A 22,741-nucleotide genomic window follows, 5' to 3' on the forward strand; every position below is an offset into this window, starting at 1 on the left:
TGGTGTTGCTATTTCGGTATACTGGTGCTCTATATTATAATAAAAATGTGGGCTGGGGTGTCGCTTTAGAGGTGCTGGCTCTTTGGATAGAACTTGTGATTGGAATAGCATCTGCCCAGTTTGTCAGCTCTGCAGTCACTTGAGGGCCAGGAGGAGAGGACAATCTGTGGCAGTGCTAGCTCAAAACAAACAACAGCCGCGTGCAGTGGCGGAGGGAAGGGACAGAGCCAGCTTGGATAATGAGACAGAAGAACTTGGCTTGAGTTGGCTCTCCTCCCCTGCTTGGTGAAGATATCAGTTGTTGTTAATTGCTTTAATGAGGTTCATAACCAGAATTTAAAATGTTTTGTGTGTGCTGTATAGCCATTGCCCTGCAAATATATCTTTCATTTCCATTTGAATTTTGAAACTACAGCTGTACCTAACTCCTGGCAGACACACAGACATTAAGATCCCCTCATACTTAAGTGATTCCCAGATGTTTAAATTTGATTTGCACCATTTTTTTTTCTCTATAATTGTTTGTAAATAAGGAAGGTAGAGCTGTTCTTGGCTATTGGTAAGTAACACACAGAGGATGTGTGTCCCGGTTTGCCCAGGATGATACCTTTATACCGGGATTGTCCTGTTTGCCATCATTCTGATCTGAATGATGCCTCCCACCACGCAAAACCTACCCCCAGACCTGTGACCTTCATGTTTTATCCTTGCCAAGCAGCTTGCAAGAGAGTACTGGATGATGTGCTGTTTTTTTTTTTTTTTCAGGTGATATAACTCATATAGAGCATGTCCCTGTTGCATGACTGCATCCCTTTGCATTCTAAAAATTCTGGTCCCAGAAAGTCCCTGTTTTCCTCACAGTGTTCGGTTGGTAGCCTTGACTGTCATCTAGTTGTGACAGCCCAAAACCACTTGCCAAGGTTAGCAATTTTTCTTCTCGAGTACATCTCTAAATTTGTCATTGTCAAGGCTGGTTAAATCTCAGCTTGGGTTCTTTCTTGCCTTTAAGGAACATATTTCTCAAACTGGTATACCTGTTTTTATATACACCTGCATAACATGAAATGATTGTGGGGGTGGGTATGGAGGAGGCCAAGCTACTTAGAGGCTGCCCCTATACATCTTCAGCTCTGTGTCTGTCCCTCTGTGTCTTTCTCAGCTAACATTGTTCTTTCTCAGCTACCCTGTTCTTTAGATTCTTTCTTCAGTAAGGAATTAGTGATCCTGAATATTCAAAATCTGAAAGAGTCATTAAGTAATCATTCTCACAGGATCCCTCTCCTCTGTCTGTTTTGTGTATTTTGCCCAATGAGACCATTTATTTCAGATGCATTCTGGGCTAGTGTTTTTTAACTAAGGATAATGTCTGATCACTGACTTAATTCAGATAAGGTTATTTCTGGAAATCTGTCTCTATATGTTGAAGTGGATGTGCTGGAAGGGTGCGTTTGCTCATGGTGGGAGAAGGGGAGGAAGGAGAAGGAAGAATTTCTAACCACTCTGCTTCAGTGAGGGCTAAGTGCTGGGATGGACAAGCTCAACCAATCATCCAAGGAACATTGTGGTATCCATTTTAACTGGCAATCCTGTGCTTTTTCTCACGTGTCTCTGGTTGGGGGCAATGCACATCTAGGTTGCATACTGATATGGAGCTGGGATATTGTTAGGGTGTGCTGTAGACCTGGGAACCCAAAAGTGCTCCTTCCTCCTTGGGTTCAGACATGAATGTCCAACAAGTCTTCTCTTTGGGAGTTCCTTGGGTAAAGATGTGCCCTTCCTAAATTTAGCTTCAGGCTTTTTGCCCACTTATCTGCTAAAAAAAACCCATAGGGTGAATTGGCAGATGCAGACAGGCTTTAGCTAGCTCTTTGTTCTCTGGGCCAGCTGGATGTGCGTGAGCTTTAGTCTGGAAGTCTGATTTCCATGTTAATATACTGTGGCACTTGAATGTGAACACTCTGCCAACAGATTTTTTTGGGTTGGTCCTAAAACTGCATGCATGCAGCTGTAATTTCTGGGCCGTCCATGCAGTTTGTGCACATAGGGCACAGCAAGCTCAGGTCCAGCTGTTCCTGCATATGTAGACACTGTCATTGGGCATGTCTGCCCATCCTTCTCATCTAGCTAAATAGCCTTTTCCCACAGCTTTCTGTTATATCCTCTTTATTTTCAGGCACTAGTGATTCCTACATAAGCTCCCCTTTGGCTTCACAGCAATGTGTGGATTCCTCCTTGCAGAGCCTTGTAAGCATTGCTTTTGGCATTGCCCTTGGTTTAACAACTGGAAAACACGCTTCTAAAATGCTGAGCTTGTCCAGCTTGAAACCATCTGAGCTGAAAATATTAATGGTAGGTACCTGCTTCAGCTGGAATAGCTTGGAAAGACTTTTAGGTAAGAGTTCAGTTACTTAAGATGTTGAGCTGAATTAAGGAGGAAAACATGAACAGTGTTTTGCCGCACTGTGTGAGCACTTTCAACAATTTAGTTGAAGCTCTAGTATGTCTTATCTTGGAAATATGGGAGGGAGTAGGCTTGCTTTGTGTCAGAGATGCCCATGGCCAGTTGCTGGAAGTGTTCTCAGTTTAATCAAGCATCTCCCATTCTCTTTCACAGAAAATTGTCCTGTGCCCTGACTCGTTAAAGTTTGGCAGTAAGCTCCAAGGATGAACAAGCTTTCCAAACAGGGAACTCGGCTGGGCTCTTCTTGCTGTTCTTGGCAGGGAGCCCCGGTCACAGGGCCTGGGAGCTGAGAGTCGCTCCTTCCTCTGCCCCTACTGGTCCTTCCTCTGGCCCTCAGATAGGGAGAAAAGGTACTTGGGAAGCAGGTAGAAGCAACACCCCAATGAACAGCAGCAGAGGAGGTAGGATTTCTCAGGAAAAAAACTATGAGAACAAAGGTTGAGGACTAAGTATTTAACAACAGGAGCAGAGGCAAACGGGTGCTTGAGGACAAAAGTAGACTGCTGTTCTCCAGACCTGAGAACTGAGTCTAGGTCTCAGAAGACATTTTCATGCCCTGCCAGCAACTTGATGGGCCCTTGGGGTGTTTGTAAAGTGTTACCTCCCTCTAGTGGTGTCTGCAAGGCCCTGGGCAGTCCTGCTAGCTTCAGGGCCAAGGGTAGGTCAGATCCACCCTATCGATAACCCCCTGTGCCCCTAACTTGCATCCAGCCATTCATACCGTATTAACAACTTGCTTAAGCCATTGTGTTGACTGCTGGGCACTCAGTGCCCCTCTTCTGGCTATTCCACTTGATCCATGTGAGGTCCTGCTTGAAGGCAGGCTCAGCACAGGAGGTTTCTGTAAATAGGGGCAGTGCCATGGGTAAATTATGGTTCACAGAATGGTTTGGGTTGGAGGGGACCTTAAAGATCATCTAATTCCAACCTTGTTGTCATTAGATTCTGTCATTAGATCATCATGCTCTGACATTACTGCTGTTAATATTTTAGGGTTGGAGACAACACATGCTCACTTAGTAATCTGATGTAACCACTGTGAAGGTTCTTCATCCTATTTGGTGTGCTGAGCCCAGGCATTTCTGAACCTCCTCTTGTGGTTGTTAACATCCCTTCCTAATCTTCTGTTCCTCACACCATTTGATAGACACTAGCAGCTGTTGTGTGTTGCACATGGCTTCATTTTAGCTGTTGTATATTTTTTTTACTCACCATTTAGCCAGGATTAGCTTTAAGTGCAAAATGCTTATGTTTGATTACAGATTTGTAATTTTTGACCACTAAAACTACTCTTTTTGTTCTCAATTTCATCTACTTTCGTCCCAGCTCACAAGTCCTCAAAGACGACTTGAATGCATTGAGAAAAGGAATGCATGGGTTTTTCCTGTATGTTTCACACAGGACTAGATGGTAGCACTCCCTCACCTGTACTAGGTGCAGACTAGTCATAATCCCACCAGGATACTCACACAGCCAACACCTGCTAGTCCCAGTAATTCATAGCATTATTTATCACCCTGCGGTGTAAGCTGTTATCTTGCACTGGGACAGTGCCACCCATACCTGCAGGTGGACTTGCTTATGGTTGAGTGTATTAGGTGTCCAGCAGAAGGCTCTTAAAAAATAGACGCTGCTTTTCACACACTAAATGGATACTTGTAGCATAACTGGTCCTGTTTCCCAGTTTGGTCTTCATTCTTTGAAACACCAGCCTCCCTCCAGAACTCCAAGAGCAAAGCCTGAGTTATTCTCCCTGAAACTTTCAGACACGTGGTCTCTCCCCCCTTTTCCTTCACCTGCCTCTTGCTGTGCTTTCTAAGGGTTTGCTTCCAAATTCAGTGTACAAATGGTGGCTCTGACTCCGTGGCTGAACTTTCCTTGCTGCACTAGGCTTCTTCCAATTTTCCCAAATTTAAATCTCAAGTGAAAAGCAAACCTGTTTAATTATCTCCCAGCAATATAGTTGAGAAGATGACATAGAGCGTATGGGCAGTGATGCTGTGGAATAGCAGGCTAAGTTGAGAGCTGGGTTTTTAAGTTTAGCCATAGAGCAGGTATTGCCCCTGAAATTTTAAAGCCTCAAATCCATGTTCAATTAATAAATACTTGCAAGGATTTCAGACCTGCTGGTGCTGTGCCTCTTGCAAAACACAGCCTCATGGCTTACGTGGTTTGGGAGGCTCAGACCTGTTTGTTGGCCTCGCTGAGGAGAGCTCACCCGTTGTTCCATCCGCTCTTTGGGGTAGTGTCAACCTCTGCCAGAGGCCAAATTGCACACAGTTGGGACGGTTTTAATGTCTCAAACTGCCGCAGCTATTTACTAATTAATGCACGTCTGTGCCCCAAGGTCTTTTGCCTGCAAAGAATTCATGCAATTTAAGCAACCACGAGTCTGTCACCCAACGCAAGGTTGAATTTAAGTTGCATTAAATAGCACAAAAGTTAACTTTGGTGATATTTTTGGACTTCTGAATATTCAAGTGGGAGTCAGCTCGTGTCCCGTGTCCTGCCTACATTGTGAAAGCAGGCTGGAGAGGTGCTTAAACAGAGAGTGTCCATCCTCTCCCTCCCCCAGCTGCTTCAAATGGTGGGTGTTTGCACCCCCAGCCCCGTACCTCTTCTCTTTCAGCTTTTCAGGGGGCTTCGTCCTGTTGGCATGCTGTTTGTGGTTTCTTATGGCATTAAGAAGCCCCTTGAAACACCCCTGTTCTGCTATGCACAGCCCCTTTCGGGCTTGCCTGATCTAAGCTGGATTTGGCTGCTTAATTGAGGTAGGATCAGCTGCATTTATCCCATGGGTAAAGTCAGGCACACAGAGGAGACAACTGCTTCTCCCTGTCCTCTGCCACTACAGCTGTCGCGGGGCGGTCAGGCTGCTGACCTCAATACGTTTCTCGTGCCTGACGTAAAAATCTGAGCTCCTGCCTGCTCAGTGTTTCAGAAGAGAAAAAATGCTTTTATGATGCCCCAATGTTTGTTCAGCCAAAAATAGGAGCAGGAGTTACCTTTGAAGCTTGCCCCCTTCTGTTTGGCTTTGTGTCAGCGTTTAAATCTGCTGTGAAGTGTTGAAGATGTGTGTAACATATCACAGATGGTGCCACTGAATCAAATGCCGGTGTATCGGACAGAATTACATCCCCCCATTCCTAAAGTATTCCTAAGCTGTTCCTGTTTTGGCTTTCCTTGATGCAGAAGAGCTGTGCTAGCTCCTACACCAAAACTTCAGGGAATTACTGATAACGCTGCCCTGTGGACTGGTGGCTGCTTTTTAGCGAGCCCAGCTGACACAGCAGTGGGTGCTAACTCAGGGCTGGGTGGCCATCATTTCCAGGCCATCATTTCCAGGGGGAGATAACGTGCAGCAGCATCTCAGACCCTGGGGAGCCCTGGCGACAGCACGGGTGTCAGGGATGGGAAATACTCGGCCAGAGGAGGAAGGATTAGAAACCTCGCAGAAGAACCTGAGGCCTTCAGGTGGGAGAGGGCCAGAAGATCCTCACTGAACCTGAAGGGTCAGGTCCTGGAGAAGGTGATCTGGCAGCTACCTACAGGATGGGGGAGGCACCGGGAGTCTTACCGTGAATATGTGTTTTGGGGAGGTGTGCTGGGGATCCCGGGAGGGTCCTGAACCAAGAAGCTGAGGCTGCTGCTGGCTAGGGTGGAGCCGTGGGACTCAAGTGTCAGTGGTCAAAACAGTGCTTAAAAATGGTTTAAAAAAGAATCTGGAGTATCATCTGTTCGTGGGACCATAAATGCCTGCTGGCTGGATGTGTTAAGCAAGCGTTGGTGTCCTGATGGGCTCCTCGCTCATGGGGCCACTAACACTAATCTTCCAGGAGCTCCCAGCTTCAATGAAGTGTGATCACAATAAAGCTTTTTATACTTTCTAGGGACTTCCCCCTCGCTCTTGTCCTTCTACATCATTCCAGTTTGGCAGAATGCAGCAGGCAAGAGTTCAAAATGTGAATCTGACCAAAATTGAGCGTGCTGGCCAGCTCATCTGGGTGGAGGCAGACACACGGTCGGTGTTTGTGCAGGTCCATGGACGCGTATTTTGATAGGTGTCTGCAGTATTGGTGATACCTCCAGACTCCCTGCCTTAATAGCATTTATAGTAAGCTGCTTAGATAAAACGTTCAGGAGGTTTACTGTCTGCGTGGCGAATTTCTGGTTCTTGGTGTGATACGGGAATTAGCGTGGGGTTGGGGTAGTAAGCGACGAAGTGCGTGCTCCGCCGTTGTGGATTAATCTTTATCCCCTCCAGTTCTGATTGCTTTTACTAAATGCCTTTGTGGTCGGGAACTTTCTTTTCTCTCCCCTTCCCCCCATTGTTCAAATCCCCTCATTACCAGCATGTCTTACAGTAGCTAGGACTTTTTATGATTCATCTCAGCAAATGCCCACACTTCCCTCCTGACTAAAACACAAGCTGCAAAAGAGCGAACGTGCTAATTGGGCGAAGGACATGCTTCATATTTGCTTATTCATTGCGTCCAGCAGCCCGCACGTCTGCTCGGTCGTGTTCCTGCACGTTTTCTTCCTAAGGTGGGGAACGGGGAACTTCAAATCATCCTTGGTGTGTCCCCACTCCTCCCACCCAGACAAACCAGCTGGCAGTTCAGCTGGAGCTTCTGATTGCAGTAGTTGTTTGGCGCTTCGGTGGGGGTACTATACCTTCATTACATTAACTCCAGCTGGTTTGATGTCTTGCTTTTGTTTGAACTCTTTTTTTTTTACCTAGTAGAGGACTAGTTCTGATATCACCCCCAGTGGCTGCTATTGAAGCTGTCATGCTATGTCATAGGTGGTAAAACCATTTGGAAATTTGATGGAACTACCATGTTTTTGTCAAAATGCTTCCTTAAGGGATCTTTAAAAGCATCTGTGGGGTTCAGGAGAACAGCTGCCTCTATGGATAGCGGTCTGGGTGCTTCCTCGTGACTCGTGACCCTCCCCTTTGGCTGCTGCCAGGTCCCTGTCATTGCTCAGGAGGTGCCGAGGCGACGCGGTGCTAGCGAGCCGATAGCAGTGCTCACGGGGCTGGGGGAAGGCAGGCTCCCAGGGCCAGTGTCTGGCACTGAGCTGTCGGTAAGGTGGGACTGGGCACTTGGTGAGGAGGTGTGTGCAGCACAGTGCTGAGGCTGCGGTGTTTTGAGCCTGTCTGTACCATTTTTAGGCACCTCTCGTTAGGAAATGCAAAAACCAGCCAGCAGAATGCTTTTTGCAGAGCTGTGGATGCAATGAACAGTGAGATCTGTGGACAGTGAATTCTCACAGGGATCCCAGAACTTTAAAAGGGTCCTTCAGAAAGAGGAGACTGCAGCTCTGGCTTGGGAAACAGCACGCCTGAGGTGCTGGTGGTGCAAAAGGAGAGGTGTATTGATGGAGGAGGCTTAAAAATACTGGTAGGATACTCTGTGCCTTAGACTTTTGCTTCACTGCAGGCACTGGAAATCCGAGCTCCTCTGATGGGGCATGTATATCATCAGCCTTGTAAGCCACCTTTGAGCAAGAGAGACCTTCTGTAGCGAAACCAAATGTTTTCAGAATGTTCTCAAAGCAATTTGGTAGCTTGCCACAGCTTTTTTCTACTTCCCTTCCCTGACCTCTTCTCCTCTTTTCATCCTCTTGTCCAGTGCTGTGAGGAGAGCTTGACTTGTGCTGCTGGGCACAGTAACACAACTCCCACATTTGGGGAAGGGTTTCTTAAGAGCCATCACCTTCTCCATGGCTGGGGCTCAGCCTAATGCCTGCCCATTACAAGCAGCAAGCCACCAGCCCTTACAGATTTTCTTCTCGTCTGTCTCCAGGCAGACTGGGTGATAGGTGCTATCATTAGGCTGCTTTTTAGGTTAATTAAGGGCTATCTCTGTGAAGTAACTGGGAGTTCTCCCTTTTCAGGAAGAAGAGATGCCAGATGTAGAAATTGACATTGATGACCTTCTTGACGCAGCCAATGAAGAGGAGAGAGCTCTCAAATTACAGGTAATATTATTTTCTAATTTTAAATCTGAATGCGGCTGAATTAATGCACCTGGGTTGATATCTTTGTTGTGATTGAATCCACTGTCAGTGTAGCATTAGAGCTGAGAGGTTCCAAGTTTTGAGTTTAGCATAATCTACTGGGCTGTGTGAAGGTAATCACAGTCACTTAGGATAAGATATTTCTGGAAGGTAAGTGATAACGGGAGTAAATAAGAGTTCAAAGGATCCAGTAATATAGGGGGATATGCTAAGACAGATTAGAAAGCCCAACAATTTCCTCCTCTTTCTTCTTTAAAATAAGTATATAAAATAAGTATATAAAATGAGTGTGGTTGAGAGGCAGTTGTGATGACCAGATAGTTTCTCTGCTTGACTGCAGCAGCAGCGGTATGCATGTGTGCACATACAGACCACAAATTCTCCCTTGTCCTCAGGATACTGGAAACTGTTTCTCTAGCTGTACCAGCTAGAAATTGGAACCCATCAAGTTACTGGGGATGAGATTATCAGCAACAGGAGTTAGCAGGGACATTCAGAACCTGTCTGCTGAAGTGGTACAGTTCAAACCAGTTCTCTGAATCCTGCTTGTGGTAAAAGTCAATGGATGGAAGAATGAGGTGAAGAGGAAAAGAGACATAATTGTCTTAAATGAGATGCATATATATCAGCTAAGATGTGAAACCCAAGTGAGGGTCTCCGTTTATAAACTTTCCAGGCGCAAAAAAGGAAGGAAACCTGTACCAGAGCAGTGGTTTGCATTTCAGCCCACTTCTAGGGAATTGCTAACTTGGTGCTTAGGTGCACATCTCTGTTGGGAGTGCCTATTAGCATGCTTTTCTCAGTGCCCACTGCCCAGCCACAGAACCGTGGGGCATGTCCCCAGGCTGTTTACTCAGCGTTCATAAATAGCTTTGCTGTTTCTGCTTAAACTAGCAGCTTGCAGCTGCCCTGCCAGGAGTGCCTGACCTACCTAACGTCTGTATTTCTGCATTGCAAATATTGTGGTGCTTTCAAAGAAAGCTAGTTTCACATGCGTGTTGCTGGGAGAAATGTTCTTGGATTCTCCTCTCCCCAGCTGTCTTGGAGGAGGGGATTTTGTAACTTCCAACTTGGAGGAAGCAGCCATCATTTCTCTCCAGCTGCAAATTGTTTTGGTCTACCTGGGGAGCAAAGGTGATTGTTGCTACAATGCTCGGTGTTTGGTAGCATCTTCATCCAGTGGTGCCTGGTTCTTGCTCCTTTTCTCTTTCCCCACTCCCTTGTCAGGTTTTCTACTGTAGAGTTGTTTAAGTTCACTGGTGCTCTGTATTAAAACTAATGCTTTTGTCTTTTGCTTCTAGGAAACTCTTGTAGATTGCTACAAACCAACAGAGGTAAAAAGACTTTTCTTAATTTCTATTCACCTGTGGATAGTATGGCTATGCTCAAGTTGAAGTAACTTTGTGTATTGATTTTAGTTATGATAAAGCTAATATAGCAATATCCATGGGGAGCTGATGACCTTGAGGTTTCATTTGCTGGGAATGTTTATGCCTTTCATTTGACTACAGTAGGAACAGGATTGAGCTCTGTGGTGGGACTGCTGATTGTACCAGCTGAAGTACCAATGTTGTCTTCTGTAATGTCCTGATTGACTTTGCTGATGCTTAGGGCTGTTATGATACAAGAGAACTAAACACAATTTTTATCATATGGTCAACCCCCCTCCCCCCTAAACCTACTATGTTTGCATGAAATTTTTATTTGATAGACTGCATGCCTTTCAATTTCAAACCACGTAATTTCACCTTTGGCACTAAACCTGTTTGTTCTGAAAACTGTTACGTAGATACACTCCTCAGCTAGTTCCTTCTGTGAGTGGACTTCAGTAGTGGTGGGACAACCTGAACTAGTGGGATTCAAAAGTATTCAACTTTCAACTTGAATATTTATTAACACGTACAGTGCCAATATAGCCTATTTCTCATCTAGTAATGCATGTTTACCGTGAAGAGTAAATATTTTTAAAAAACAAGGGCTCATTTAAAAAAAAAGAAAAACCCAAGTGCAATAACTAGAGTAATGAAGCAGACAACAAGGTCTGGACTGCTGGTTTGTTTCTCCTTTCAATTTATTACAGTCAGTGCGCTCTGACCAACAGCCACTGTAAAGCTTTTAATAGGGTGGATGGCTTAAAGCATCCCCCAGTCAGTAACCTTTCAGCTGTGCGTGACTAGGAGCCGGGCTGGTGGTTTCTGAAACAAGGCTGTCGTACAGCTTGGTTCCTGTTCCATGATAAGCAGTGCTGTAATGCCTGTAACTGTAGCCAGTTAAACAGCTGGGCTTTTAAGACAGTCAGACTGTCAGGAGGAGAAACAGTTACAGACACTTCCCAGCCGCCCAGATACTTTCTTTGGGGCCTTTTCATTTTTATTGATTCCTGTGGTGGATTGGGCAAGTTGTCCAGAATTGCTGTTCCAGTTGCTGGTAAACTTTTTGACAGTGCAGGAAGCTGGCCCAGAAAGGCTCACCTGGAGACACTTGTATAACATGGTCTCTGCTGTTCCGTGGCTCCTTTACAGCAGGTAACACTCATCTCCCAATATCGAGATGCTACGCCAAAATATCAAATCTCCAGGCGTCTCGCTATGCTACTCTGCAGACAACCCCTGTCAGCCTCCTCCAGCCTTCTCCATAAAGCACCTTAGAACCTGGTTTTAATTTGTGATGCGGGTCTGAAGACTGATACTGCGTTTGGAGCCTGCTATGGTTCTTGTCACAGGACAGGGAGAGAAAGTAGGGGTGGTGAGTGGATGGAGGGAACAGGTTGCCAAGAATTTAGCAGCCACTTCTGTACTCTGTCTTACAGCCCTCTGTTAGCTGAAGGTCGATGGAGAAGGCAGAGAATCAATTACCTTCCTTCCTAGTTTGCTGAACATGTAATATATTTCTCAGCTCTAAAGTTTGACACAATACCAGGGCAAAATTCAGAGCTCTTGCAGGGATACATGACAGATGCTAGTGAGTTTTCCACTGGAAAGCTTGCTTACAGAACTGCAGAAAGTATTTGTCCTGTGAAGGTAAATTAAGTTACATGGCAGATCACATGAAACAACATCCTGAACACTTATGCTGGTGCTAAACTGTCCTCAGGGCACTGGAATAAGGTGAGATTTTAATACTGTACTTTTGACTTGTCTCTTTAGTCCTCTGCTGGTGGAATGGAGGTAGCTCTTACCTGGCAAAATACCCATCTTCATTGACAATCTTCTGAGATAGCCAAGTCGAGAGAAGTACTTAATCCAGTCTGCTGTGAGGGTAGTTGGGTGTTGTTGCCTGGGACTGTTTTCAAAACAGCAGCTTTTCTTCTTCATCTGTAGCATGATAAGCCCAATAATACCACATCACTGCTAATTTAGGCCATTTAAAAATAAATGATTTTTCACCTGCCAGCTGTGGACTAAGAAAAACCTGTAAGCTGGCTTAAATTTGGTTTATGAGGATCCACAGTCTTCAAGAAAATCTGCAATCCTTTCCTATTTGCTGTCGTTTGATAACTATTGAGGTAATTAATTTATGGAGAAAAGATGTGAGCTGATGGAATTTGTCTTTACCAATCAAATATAATCCATCAAGTGCACCAGCAGTTTTAGCATCAAGAAATGTACAGTTTGAAAAAGGCTGTAAGCCCTAACAGGAGAAAAAAATATGTGGTATGATGTCTCTGCTACTGAGAACATAAGGAAGAATAGTGCAGGCAGAAAACTCAGTAACGGGGAGCTCTTATGCTGCCTGTAATAAGTAAATAAACAATAGCTTAGGTCAGTTTTGCTTAGTTTCTTCCACTTATACTAAAGGTCAAAGAACAACTGTGAAGTTTATGCATATATTCTGGATTGTGTTTTCATCAGAAGAAACAGAATTATCCAGGTCTCTTGAAAGGTGGCAGGAATTTTGAGTCTCTGTTCTCAGCCTCTGTAATAAATCGGCAAAAGACAGTAGCTGACAGTAACTTAGGAGGAACTGCTATGAAACCTTCTAAAGGAAGCATCTGAGTGGGGCTTAGCTACATACTGGGGTTAAACCACAACAAGGAACTATGGCTAGGCTGTTGAATGTGCTCTAACATTTTAAAAGCTTTCCTGAGGTAGCAGTTACTGCTGTTGTTTTAATCTGTATGGAAATACGTTTAATGTGGGAACCTTCCTATAAAGCGTGGCTTAATCTCAAACAAGGCAAAAAAAAAGTTAATTAGGGAAGTGCACAGTGTGATTTTTTGTGTACTGTTAAGTTTACAGTAAGGATCCTTATATCAAAGATTTGGTCTGCTAATCAAGATTGATGTGCCTTATAACCGAGGTGTCATTCAGTGATAGGCATTAACTGTGTAAAATGTGCCAGACGCGAAAAACGGTGTCTGGGCATCATTTTCCAACTTGGCTGTTTCTACAAACAGAACAATAAACAAGAACAAAAAAAAGAGGTTTCCATGCCTTCAGACAGTCTGTACCTCTCCTCTTCCCCTTCTCCCTTCTGGTACTACCATACCCAGTTCAAAAGTGGTACAAGTCATGCAGACTTGATGTAAGCCACGTAAGCTATGAGAAGACAGCAGTTTGTTTCTGGGACTGCATAAACCTCAAGGGTATGCTATATGCAAAATCAGCATCATAAACAAATCTTGGATCTGCATTTCTGTGGTTGAAAAGGAGCAGGGAGCAGCGACATCCTCTTGTGCTGTCTACGTGGCCGGGGCAGTCAGTGCTTCTCTGTGCCGTGCACTGCCTGTGCAAAATCCCGCCCAGACCTTTCTCAGGTGCCTATATCAGGTCTGTGTGGTGGAGAGACTCATCAGAGGTCCCAGGGAATTCTGAATCTTACTGGTGAACGTAACAAGGAAATTTAAGTATAATCTGTAGCTTCGTCAGTAGGGTTTTATATTTGAGAATAGGCTTGTTCAGAATAGGAAGACTGTTGTGGAGATGAGATAAATGAGGTTCTATCAAGACAAACTTCGAAGAAGGCTGGCTAAATAGCAAAGACAACCTGTTTAGACTCGATTTTGTAGAACATCTGAAGTACTTGTGGCTTGATGTGAATTAAAGCATCTGCTGGTGGGACTGCCAAAGTGATGTCAGGAGAAATAAGGAGACTCTCAAACTGCTGTGAGAGGGAAATGGAATGGATACAGGCTCAAAGCTGTGGTTGAGCTACACAATGTTTGCAGAAATGTTTGAGGAGAATGCAATAAATAAAGTTTGGTGTTTCTTTGTTTCTTTCTTTTCTCATAGGAATATACAAGCTTTGGGCGAATGGGCTAAGATCTCTTCCACTGAGTCAGGCAGGAATAAATCTATCCAGACTATCTTGTTAGTATAATTCTTTGCTCAGTGCAAAGAGGAGAAAAAGGAGATGAAGTAGCATCATAAAAGAAAGCTCTTTTGCTGGGAACTTTTAATTAATAGAATTTGCAATGTTATTTCAAAAAAAAACAAAAAAACAAACAACCCTGTGTTAAATTGCTGCATATTTTCAGAAAAATTTGGTCAGAGATTTAAGCCATACACTACGCAGGGTTGCTTCAGTGTCTGGACTATTGCAGCAGCTTTCAACACTTAATTTTGAGAAAGGTAGAGAAGTGTTTGCTTAACTGTATGTTTCCCCAAGTTTAGCTTCTAGTTGGAGCAAATGACAGGCTTGTGATGCAGCTTTTTAGAATGGTCCAAGCACTGTGGTTTTTAAAACTATTTGGGTATGTCTTCAAATAATGTTTGTATTTAGTATACGAACTTTATTTAGATGAATAGAAAGCTCAACCCTTTTGAAATGGTACTTCTAAACTTCTGAAAGATCATCTATTTTTTTGGTCCTGATGTTTAAATAATCACAAGGCAGCAGTACGTGGGATGCCTTTTCTAAGTAATATAAACTGAAGAAGTGTCCTAAAGCCTCTGTGCAGTGCACTGCCTTACAGCCTGGGGAGCCTAGAAGCTCATTCATGGCAGCTCAGCTGATGGATGGTAATTATTAAGTAACAGTAAATGTATTATATGTCCATATTACTTAAATCCAAATAGGGCATTTTGTAAAGAAAAAAGAAACGTGCATGTTTAAAACAATGCAGACAAGCACTTCTAGAAAAACATGTTTTACCATGTATGCATTTGACCACTTTGAATTCAGTGAACTAACACTATTGATACGACTGCTGCTGAGATCTGCCCTATATTGTGCTACAGCATTGGAGAGAATCAAATTTGCATGTTTGCATTTCAGCAAGTGCTCCTGAACACACCTGAGAAGGACCCATAGCAGTATTTTAAGGATGGAGGGGCAAACGGTGATTTGACAATAAGCTGTGCTTGCATACGTGCTGCTGAATTGGAGAGTAACTGGACTGTGTGTCCTGACCACAGCTAAGCTTTGTCCTATACAGTCAATTCCTTGTCCAGGGCTCATCAGGAAACTCAGCTGCTGTGGATTGTCCTCGGGGCACTGATGGTGCTGGTGGGGCTGGCTGGTGGGATTGTTCAGTGAGGCCACAGAGATGCTGCACCAGTTCCTGCTAATAGAAGACAGCTTCTGGCCCCGTTTCAAGATTTGAGCCAGGTGGGAAGGGAAGGTGTTTGGAAATAGGGTTCCCTCTTCCTTTTCTCTTTACTCCCCCATTCATATGTCATTTTTGAGTTTCTTCCCCAAGTTGTTGTGTAGAGTGCTCTCCAGGATGACAACTTTTTACGTTCAGCTGACTGGGCTTTCTCCAGGAAATAGCTTCAGTCAAAGAAATCTTGATTTTTGACTTGGCTGCAGGGAAGTAAAGCTGTGGAACAAAGCTGGTTGAGGATTCATTTCATGCTCTGGTGAAGCAGGAGCACGAGACACCCTTCATTTTGGTTTAAGACCTGGTCCTATTACATGTGTTCTGTTTGTGGGAGAGAAATCTGGAGAGACAAAGTCTAATTAGTCTCCAGATTTAATTGGAAGGCTTGAATAGTAAGCCTCGAATTCATTGTCTGTCAAATGACCTCATTAAAACAATGAATCACACCTCCAAAGCAGAGAGGTGAAGTGATTTCCTCCCCTTCGCAAGCAAAGGTGAAATGATAATTCAGCCTTCTTTATTTTTTGTTCTGCATTAGATGAATGCTTTGGCTAAACTGAATGCCTTGGATTCTAGGAAAAGCATTAGGCAAGGGAGAAGACAACTGCCTAAGGCTGAATATAAATGAGTTCAAATGAAGTATGGATTTAGTCTCTGCTTCTCTCTTGACTTTGCCTTCAGTATTAGAAAGATGCGTCTTCTAGAAACAATCTTGTGTTGCAAATTAGCAGGACTCTCAATACTTGTAACAAAAAGGTATTTAAAGGTGATCTCCTTGCAAAAATCTGTAAAAAGAATTTAAACTAGGTTTATGTGCATTTTTCTTTCTTTTTTTTTTTTTTTCCATTAACCAAGGCCCAAACTGTTGGCACTGGATTTTTGTTCTATTAAAAGTACAGATGTGCCCTGTGTATTTCTGGCTGTAGTCCTCAAAGGAATAGTTTGTGAGTTCTTGAGTCCTTAACTGAGTTATTTTTAAGTGTTTTCCAGCTATGAGAATCAAATAAGTATTAATAAGTAGATAATCCAACCTGCGTTACACAACTACTTTTAACTTAGATTGGTGCATGATTAGCTTTCAAACGCATGATGCTAAACTTCAGCCCAAATCCTAGGGGGGATTTCAAGAAAATGCTCTGTGTAAAATGAGTTTTGTGTATGAGGTTGAGATAGATGTGGGTATTAAGCCTTCTATTAAGCTTCAACCCAAATGTCCACAAGGAATAAAACTGCAATTTTGAGTGATGTTTAAAGGAAATAAATGAGTATTACTGTGTGTCATAAAGCTGACTCAGTTAGCTATAAAGTGAAGGCTTATTAAAATGTTGTGAAGCCTTCTTATCTGCCTCCAAGAAGGAAAATGTGCATCTTTTCCAGAATGCTACTTTTCCTAATGGAGAGCCACAAAACAAGAAAGGCACAAGCACCAGAGCACAAATGTACGAATAAATACAGGCTCAGTGCAAGCATCAGATGCAAACTGATACTTAAAGCAAATCAGAAACATCCCGAGCCAGTGCTCTGGCACACCTGCGGGATGCGCTCTGCAGCGCTGCTGCACTGTGTGAAATGTCTGCCACGCACAGAATGCTCTTTCTGGGTTTTACTCTTCAGTTCTGCAAGCCCTTATTGCAAGACAATTCGTTCCCGAGGGGTAAAGCATTTGTCATTATTATATGTACTTCTTCAAGTGCGTATGGCTGCCTTCCCCTTCCAGAAGAAAACAGCCTCACTTACCGCAGATCTTATTTTAGGGGATTACCCCCACGCAGCTTGATTTATTTTGATGCACTAAGGAGTTTTTTGCTGCCTTTAAGATTGAAAACTTCAAGCAAGTAGATTATCTTGCAAAAGAAGGTGCTTGTGGTGCTGCCACAACAAGGGGAGGAACTCTCCTCCTTTGCTGTAGCTTTGTGTTGAAAAGCAACTGACCCCCTGGCTGCGTTTCATACCCAAGGGAAACTTTCTCCAAATTCTTCTGAGTTATGGCAGAAAATGGACAAAGGAATGGAAAGGGCCCTTTCAAAGAGGTACACCCTGCACAGCTACAGCCAGAATAATGCCTGTAGATTTCCCTGTCAACTCTGCAGGTGCCCTGTCCTTCCTTCCTACTTCTGTGAAGCTCTTGGACAGTCACTCGTTGCAGTATCTTGTTGCTGCCATGATGGTAGGTGAGAGCGGTGTAGAATAGTGGTAGCTTTAGCAGAAGACTGATCAAGTCGTCCAAAGGGAACAACAGAACTTCAGCACTTTCTTTTCTTTAGTTGTCTTAATCTGATGTTTCGGGATAAGAGTATAACGTTTTGTTGAAGGAGCTGTTGAAAGGCAATACCAAGTGCTTCAATCCCAGGTAAAAATCTTTTAAGATCACTTTAGAAAGTTTATTTCTATAACGATTTCACTGCAAGGTTTCATTTAATACAATAATAATAAAAAATATCCTAAAGTGTATCTAATAGAATCACAGAATGGTTTGGGTTGGATGGGACCTTAAAGACCACCCAGTTCCAGCCCCCTGCCATGACCAGGTTGCTCAAAGCCCCAGCCAACCTGGCTTGAACACCTCTGAGGATAGGGCATCCGCAGCTTCTCTGTGCCAGTGCCTCACCACCCTCAGAGTAAAGAGTTTCTTCCTTCAGACAGCACCGTACCTCATTAGTTTTGCATTGTCTAGCAGGCCTTTACAGTGCTGAAAGGATCAACGCATAGTGCAACGCATAGTGAATGTCTCTGCCCTTCTTCTGACCTCTGAATGGTTAAGTGCTATCCTCTGACAATTTCCAAGTGGATATTGTTGCAGTGGCCTGTGCGTATCTGGAAAAATAGTTTGTAGGGGATGGAGAACGGGGATTTTGGATCTTAACAAATAAGCTTTTCCAATCATCTCTTTAGGCTACAAGCTTATCTGTATGGGATGTGCAGTATTGATATGCACAAGTGTATTCCTGTACTGGCCTTGGCTGAGCTGGCTCAGGAGTAGAGGATGGGATGGAAACGCAAGGTTCTTGGTGAGCTTTTGTGGCCCACATTGATATGAGTGGTGCTTTGCCTTTGGTGCTGTTACTTGAAGCCACAGCTAGCGAGGGTGCTTCAGCCATGGCACAGCAGCGCGTGCAGTGCAGTTTAGGTGTGCATACACGGCCAGGAAAGGAATTTGGTTTGTTGGGGTGGCACCTGCCAGGTCTGTGGCTCTACCAGAAAAAAATGGACCGCTGTCAAGTGGAAATACACATTTGCAGTGACTTTCCTTACGCACACTGTAGCACCTGTATAACGTGTTTCAATGTGACTTTTTATTTGGAAAGGTACTGTGTTGTCATGCAGGTGGTGACCTTGCTCGCTGGAATTTCTAGCCTCGAGCGTTCAGCTAGGAAGTCGTGCTTTTTGTCCTTGCACATCAACCTGACTAAATCCCTAATTACATGCCCAGTTTAAAGCTCAATGATTTCTAGATAAGAACCTTTTTGTAGGTGCATACGCAGTGCTATGGGTAAACATCAGTCTCCCAGAGTGACAGTAAGTGCATCTGCAATTATTATATGAAATTGTATGCCAGAAGAATTTCAGATAATGGTGCAATTCTTTAAGCTCCTGTTCTCTCATAATGTAAAAGGAGAAAATCCACTGAAGCTGGGGAAGATGTCACTGTGAATAGAGTCCTGGTCCATTAATGTCTTTTGTTTCAGATTAGTGTCATTCACTGAGCTCCACAATCAGTTTTTGCTGAGAATAATCCAGTGGTGCTAGCTCTGGCTCCTTGGTCGTGCCTTCCCTCAGACTGGCAGGAGTGGTGGAGTGAGGCTGAGCAGTGAGCCCACTCAGAGAGCTGAGCCAGCTTGGAAAATATCAGGGAAACAGGAAAACAGCTGAGTTTTTAGCCAGACTAGCTCTCTGCTCCAGCTGGATACGCAGCCAACCAAAATGCTAGTGCCGGCATGGAAAATGGTGAGACAAACACCTCTTTTGGCAGCAGCGCTAACTTCTGTGCGCGCTGAAACTGAAATTCTCCTTTGACTATTTGCACTGTATTCAGTCATAGATTTCACTCGATTCAACAGCTGGTAGAAGGCCCCGTGTAGTAAAAGGCTGGAAGATGACTAGCAACTAAGGCAGAACACTCACGCAGAGTCAAAAAACAGTTATTCCCTCCTCCAATATGTGACAAGTGTATGCACATAAGATTCCTGCAGATCAGGCTAAAGACATCCCAGCTTAGCAGTAAAAGCTTAAATAAAAATGTAACTTGCTTTGATTTTTTTTAAACTCAAAATCATGGTGTTATGGGATCTTAAAAATTACTCATCTTTTCTAATCTTTTTTTCCTAGGAATTTATCAAAGAGCTGCTAACTCGGATAAGAGGAATGAGGAAACTCAGTCCCCCTCAAAAGAAGAGTATATAAATAACTCGAAGTAGTAGCACTCTGTAAAAGACATGGCAAGGGAAATGGGACTTTGAATACAAGACCTTTATTAAAATAGTTGTCTTTCTCCACAACTTTTTTGATTTCATTCAGTTTTGACTCAAGGAATTTCTTTTGTGTGTTTTAAGGGTTCTTTTTTAAATGTCGATTATTTTTTTTATCAAGAATATCAACGTTTTGGATGCTGCTCAACTTTCACTTGAGGATTACTGAAGCAAGAGAAGAATCCAAGAATTAGTGATGGGGGGCAGCAAGCCTACGTGGTGAACCAGAAGATCTTGTAAATTTACAGAGCTGGGAGACTTCTCCTTGCAACTAGTTGGATAACGTTTTTTAAGTTGGTTGTACATTTAACTCATGGATGTCAAGTTTCTTGTGCTTGTCTGTACATAAATTATAAAGTGGGTTGTGAATACTGTTTCACATGGATGGAAGGAAAAGTTTGTTACGGTAAATTATTTAAATGGTGGTTATTGCAAATTTGCTACCAGAAGGTACCAATTTAGATGACTAAAATGAGTGCTGCCATTTTTCTAAGTACCCTTAAAGCAACCCAGTGAAGAATTTCATCATATCTCCTTATTTAGACCGCAGCATATGAGAATTGGGAATTTTAAGGGCTTAATTTGTAGACTTAAAGTTATTTTAACTTTGATGCTTTGCCAGATCATTTCCTCCCCGCCTCATGGTGTCTCGAAACTGTGCTAACCTGTACTGAAAAGGGGCCTGCAGTGATATCTAGAAAAATGTCCATCACCATTTAAAAGCTGCTTCACAGTGGAGGAAAAGGCAGTGCTACCACCAGAACGACTTAAAAGCACTGCCTTGCATTAAGTGACGTGGTCTTTAATCAAGTGAAGATTCCTCTCCCGTTCAAGTAGGCAAAGGATATTATGGTCTTTGTTTATGGCTCTGCCCTGAGAAGCAGGGAGACTATAATTTGGGTTCTCGTACTTGTAAAAGCAAGAATAGAGAGATCCCTGCTCCCTCCTCGAAAATGTCCTAAGTAAAACGTTGAATAAGCTACCATATGCTGGTAGGTGACACTAGTCAGGCATTTTATATCAAGGGTGCTCTGAACATATTTTATTTTTCAAAAGAAGTACATGTTTGTGAATTTTATGTATACTGGCAAGCTTTTTTAATGTATTTAATTTTGTAATGTTTACCGATGATTTTATTTACCAGATATTTACTCAAATAAATGGAACAACTTGTGACTTGTTACATGTACACTTTACAAGACTACTGTTGCTGAGTAGGTTTCTAAGTGGACTTGCTTACCAGAAAGAGAAGCCTGTGAGGTGGTAAGTACGTGGGAACCCAGCTGCATAGACCCTACCTGGCTTTTAAAGGTACAACCAAAGCCCTTGCCCAGTATCACTCAGCCAAATTCCTGTAACCTGGTGGACAGCCTCACCTTTGAAAGTCTTCTGTGTTTGAGACCTGCCTTCCCTGGAAATGCTCAGCTAAATACCACGGCTCACTGCCTTCCTTCCCCCAGAGATCAGACTGGGGGAGGGCTTACCACTGGGCAACTCCATTCTCTACCAAAGGTCTGGCAGCGGGGTATCTTTCAGGAGGTCCTTTCCTTTACTTTTTTTTTTTTTTTTTTTTTTTTTTTTTTCCCCTTTGCACCTCAAGAAACTTCAGCAGCCATGAGAAAAGACTTGGTTGTTTTGCCTTGCAGCATGTTAAGTTTAAATCGTGTACCTAGCTAAGGCTGCAGTTCTGCTCTGGTTTCCAATGGAGACTTACAGCAAACTTTTTTATTTTTATTTTTAAATCAGTATGTGAAGGGAGACTGGTGCTCCAGGAAAATGGGCGGGGTGACAGCTTGTGATTTCTTCTGTTTGTATGTCACTATCTCCCACTATTGCTGTCAGCATTATCAGTGAACTGTCTTCAGAAAGAGGCTCCTGTGAGTGACCTCTCTTATCACAAGGAGGTTATCTCTCCTTGGTCTGTGCTCGTAGCAGAGGCTCTGATGTAGCTAGATCGAAATGACCAAGCTTGGATCATGTTGATCCCTTTGAAGGAGGGATGTGTACTTGCAAAGCTTCTCCAACTCCTGAGGTTAGGGGCCTTTTGTTAGATTTTTTACTTAACTCTTGAGCCAAAAGTCTCTGATGTTAGTAAAGAAGTCTTAGTACCTAGCAAACACCTGGTATTTGGGTAGGCAAGGGCTTTCATGAGCCCTTTGCTAGATAACATATTTTTTCATATACTAGTGAGATCCTTTTTGCAAGCACCAAGTCTGTTACGTCCAAAAATGGATAAAAATCTTTTGATTTGAGATTTGTCAGTAAAGTCCAGAGTTTTGAGCTGCTGCCTGATATGCAGTCTGCTCGTGGCTGCCTTTCCCTGACTCTGAAGCGTAAGTACATACATGCCTCAGCAGCTGTTGGCATGCAATGCACCTTTTCAACTTCTGGGGTGGTTACAGCTGCCTGCATTTTGCAGCTGCTATTTAGAAATGACCCCAAGTCTGGAGAGAAAGATTCGAGTCATTTCCACATTCACAGATGCATTTTATCGCTTACTACTTCAAATATATATATATTTTTTTCTTCTTTTCCAGTAGTGGTGTGCAAAATCAGAAATGTGAAATGATGGCATCTGTGCTGGTTATTTCTCTTCTCCTAGAGCAAAATGCTGCTCCACAAGTATTTTTTCCTTATGTTACTCAGCTAAAAATTGCCTAACTGCATGCATCACCCATTTGCATCTTTTGTCTTAATTTTCTTGCATTGAAGTAGTTGTGGAAAATATCAGTCTGTGCCTTTTGGAGGCAATCAGAGGTAGCTGGAACAAGTAATAGACCTGTGAACAATGAACATTGTGATGGTTTCCACTGCTTTCTTCTGTCATGTGTGGAAGGGGGGACAGCCACTTCTGTGAAGGGCTTCCTTCCCTCCAGCTCTACATGTGTCGCTATCTTACAAGTGTCAGTGAGCAAAAATGAACTCTAAGTAGCTGTTGTTTGCAGCTGGCATGATTTTCCCCAATACAGGGTCTCATTCTCGCTGCTTTTCACTTAATGGAGATGCTCTTGGCCTGGGTGTCAGTGTGGGGAGAACCAACCCATTCACTAAAGATCTCTTTGTGCTCTACATCTTTATACTGTGCGGGTGTTCTTGGCTCTGGGCGATGTTCAGGGGGCATATCAATAGCACACTGTTGCTGAAACAACTTGAGATTAAATCTTACAGCCCAGGCTCCTCGGCTGGTCAGCTTTCGAACGGCCAAGCCTGTAACGAGCACTTCCTCTGGGCTCTTAAAGTGGCTAATGA

At 43.5% G+C, this 22,741-nt stretch overlaps 1 protein-coding gene across 1 annotated transcript in view; it reads left to right on the top strand.

The window, feature by feature from the left end:
* The window catches only part of PPP1R14C (protein phosphatase 1 regulatory inhibitor subunit 14C), a 49,303-nt gene extending 28,628 nt beyond the window's left edge, over positions 1-20,675 (top strand). Inside the window, exons 2-4 of the mRNA XM_032185316.1 lie at positions 8,363-8,446; positions 9,787-9,819; positions 19,353-20,675. Of these exons, the coding sequence (XP_032041207.1) occupies positions 8,363-8,446; positions 9,787-9,819; positions 19,353-19,427 (192 nt within the window). The 3' untranslated portion in view covers positions 19,428-20,675. The remainder of the gene's footprint in view (positions 1-8,362; positions 8,447-9,786; positions 9,820-19,352) is intronic.
* Positions 20,676-22,741: the final 2,066 nt, after the last annotated feature.

This window comes from Aythya fuligula, chromosome 3 (genome assembly GCF_009819795.1).
Source record: "Aythya fuligula isolate bAytFul2 chromosome 3, bAytFul2.pri, whole genome shotgun sequence".
In the NCBI taxonomy this organism is placed as follows: domain Eukaryota; kingdom Metazoa; phylum Chordata; class Aves; order Anseriformes; family Anatidae; genus Aythya; species Aythya fuligula.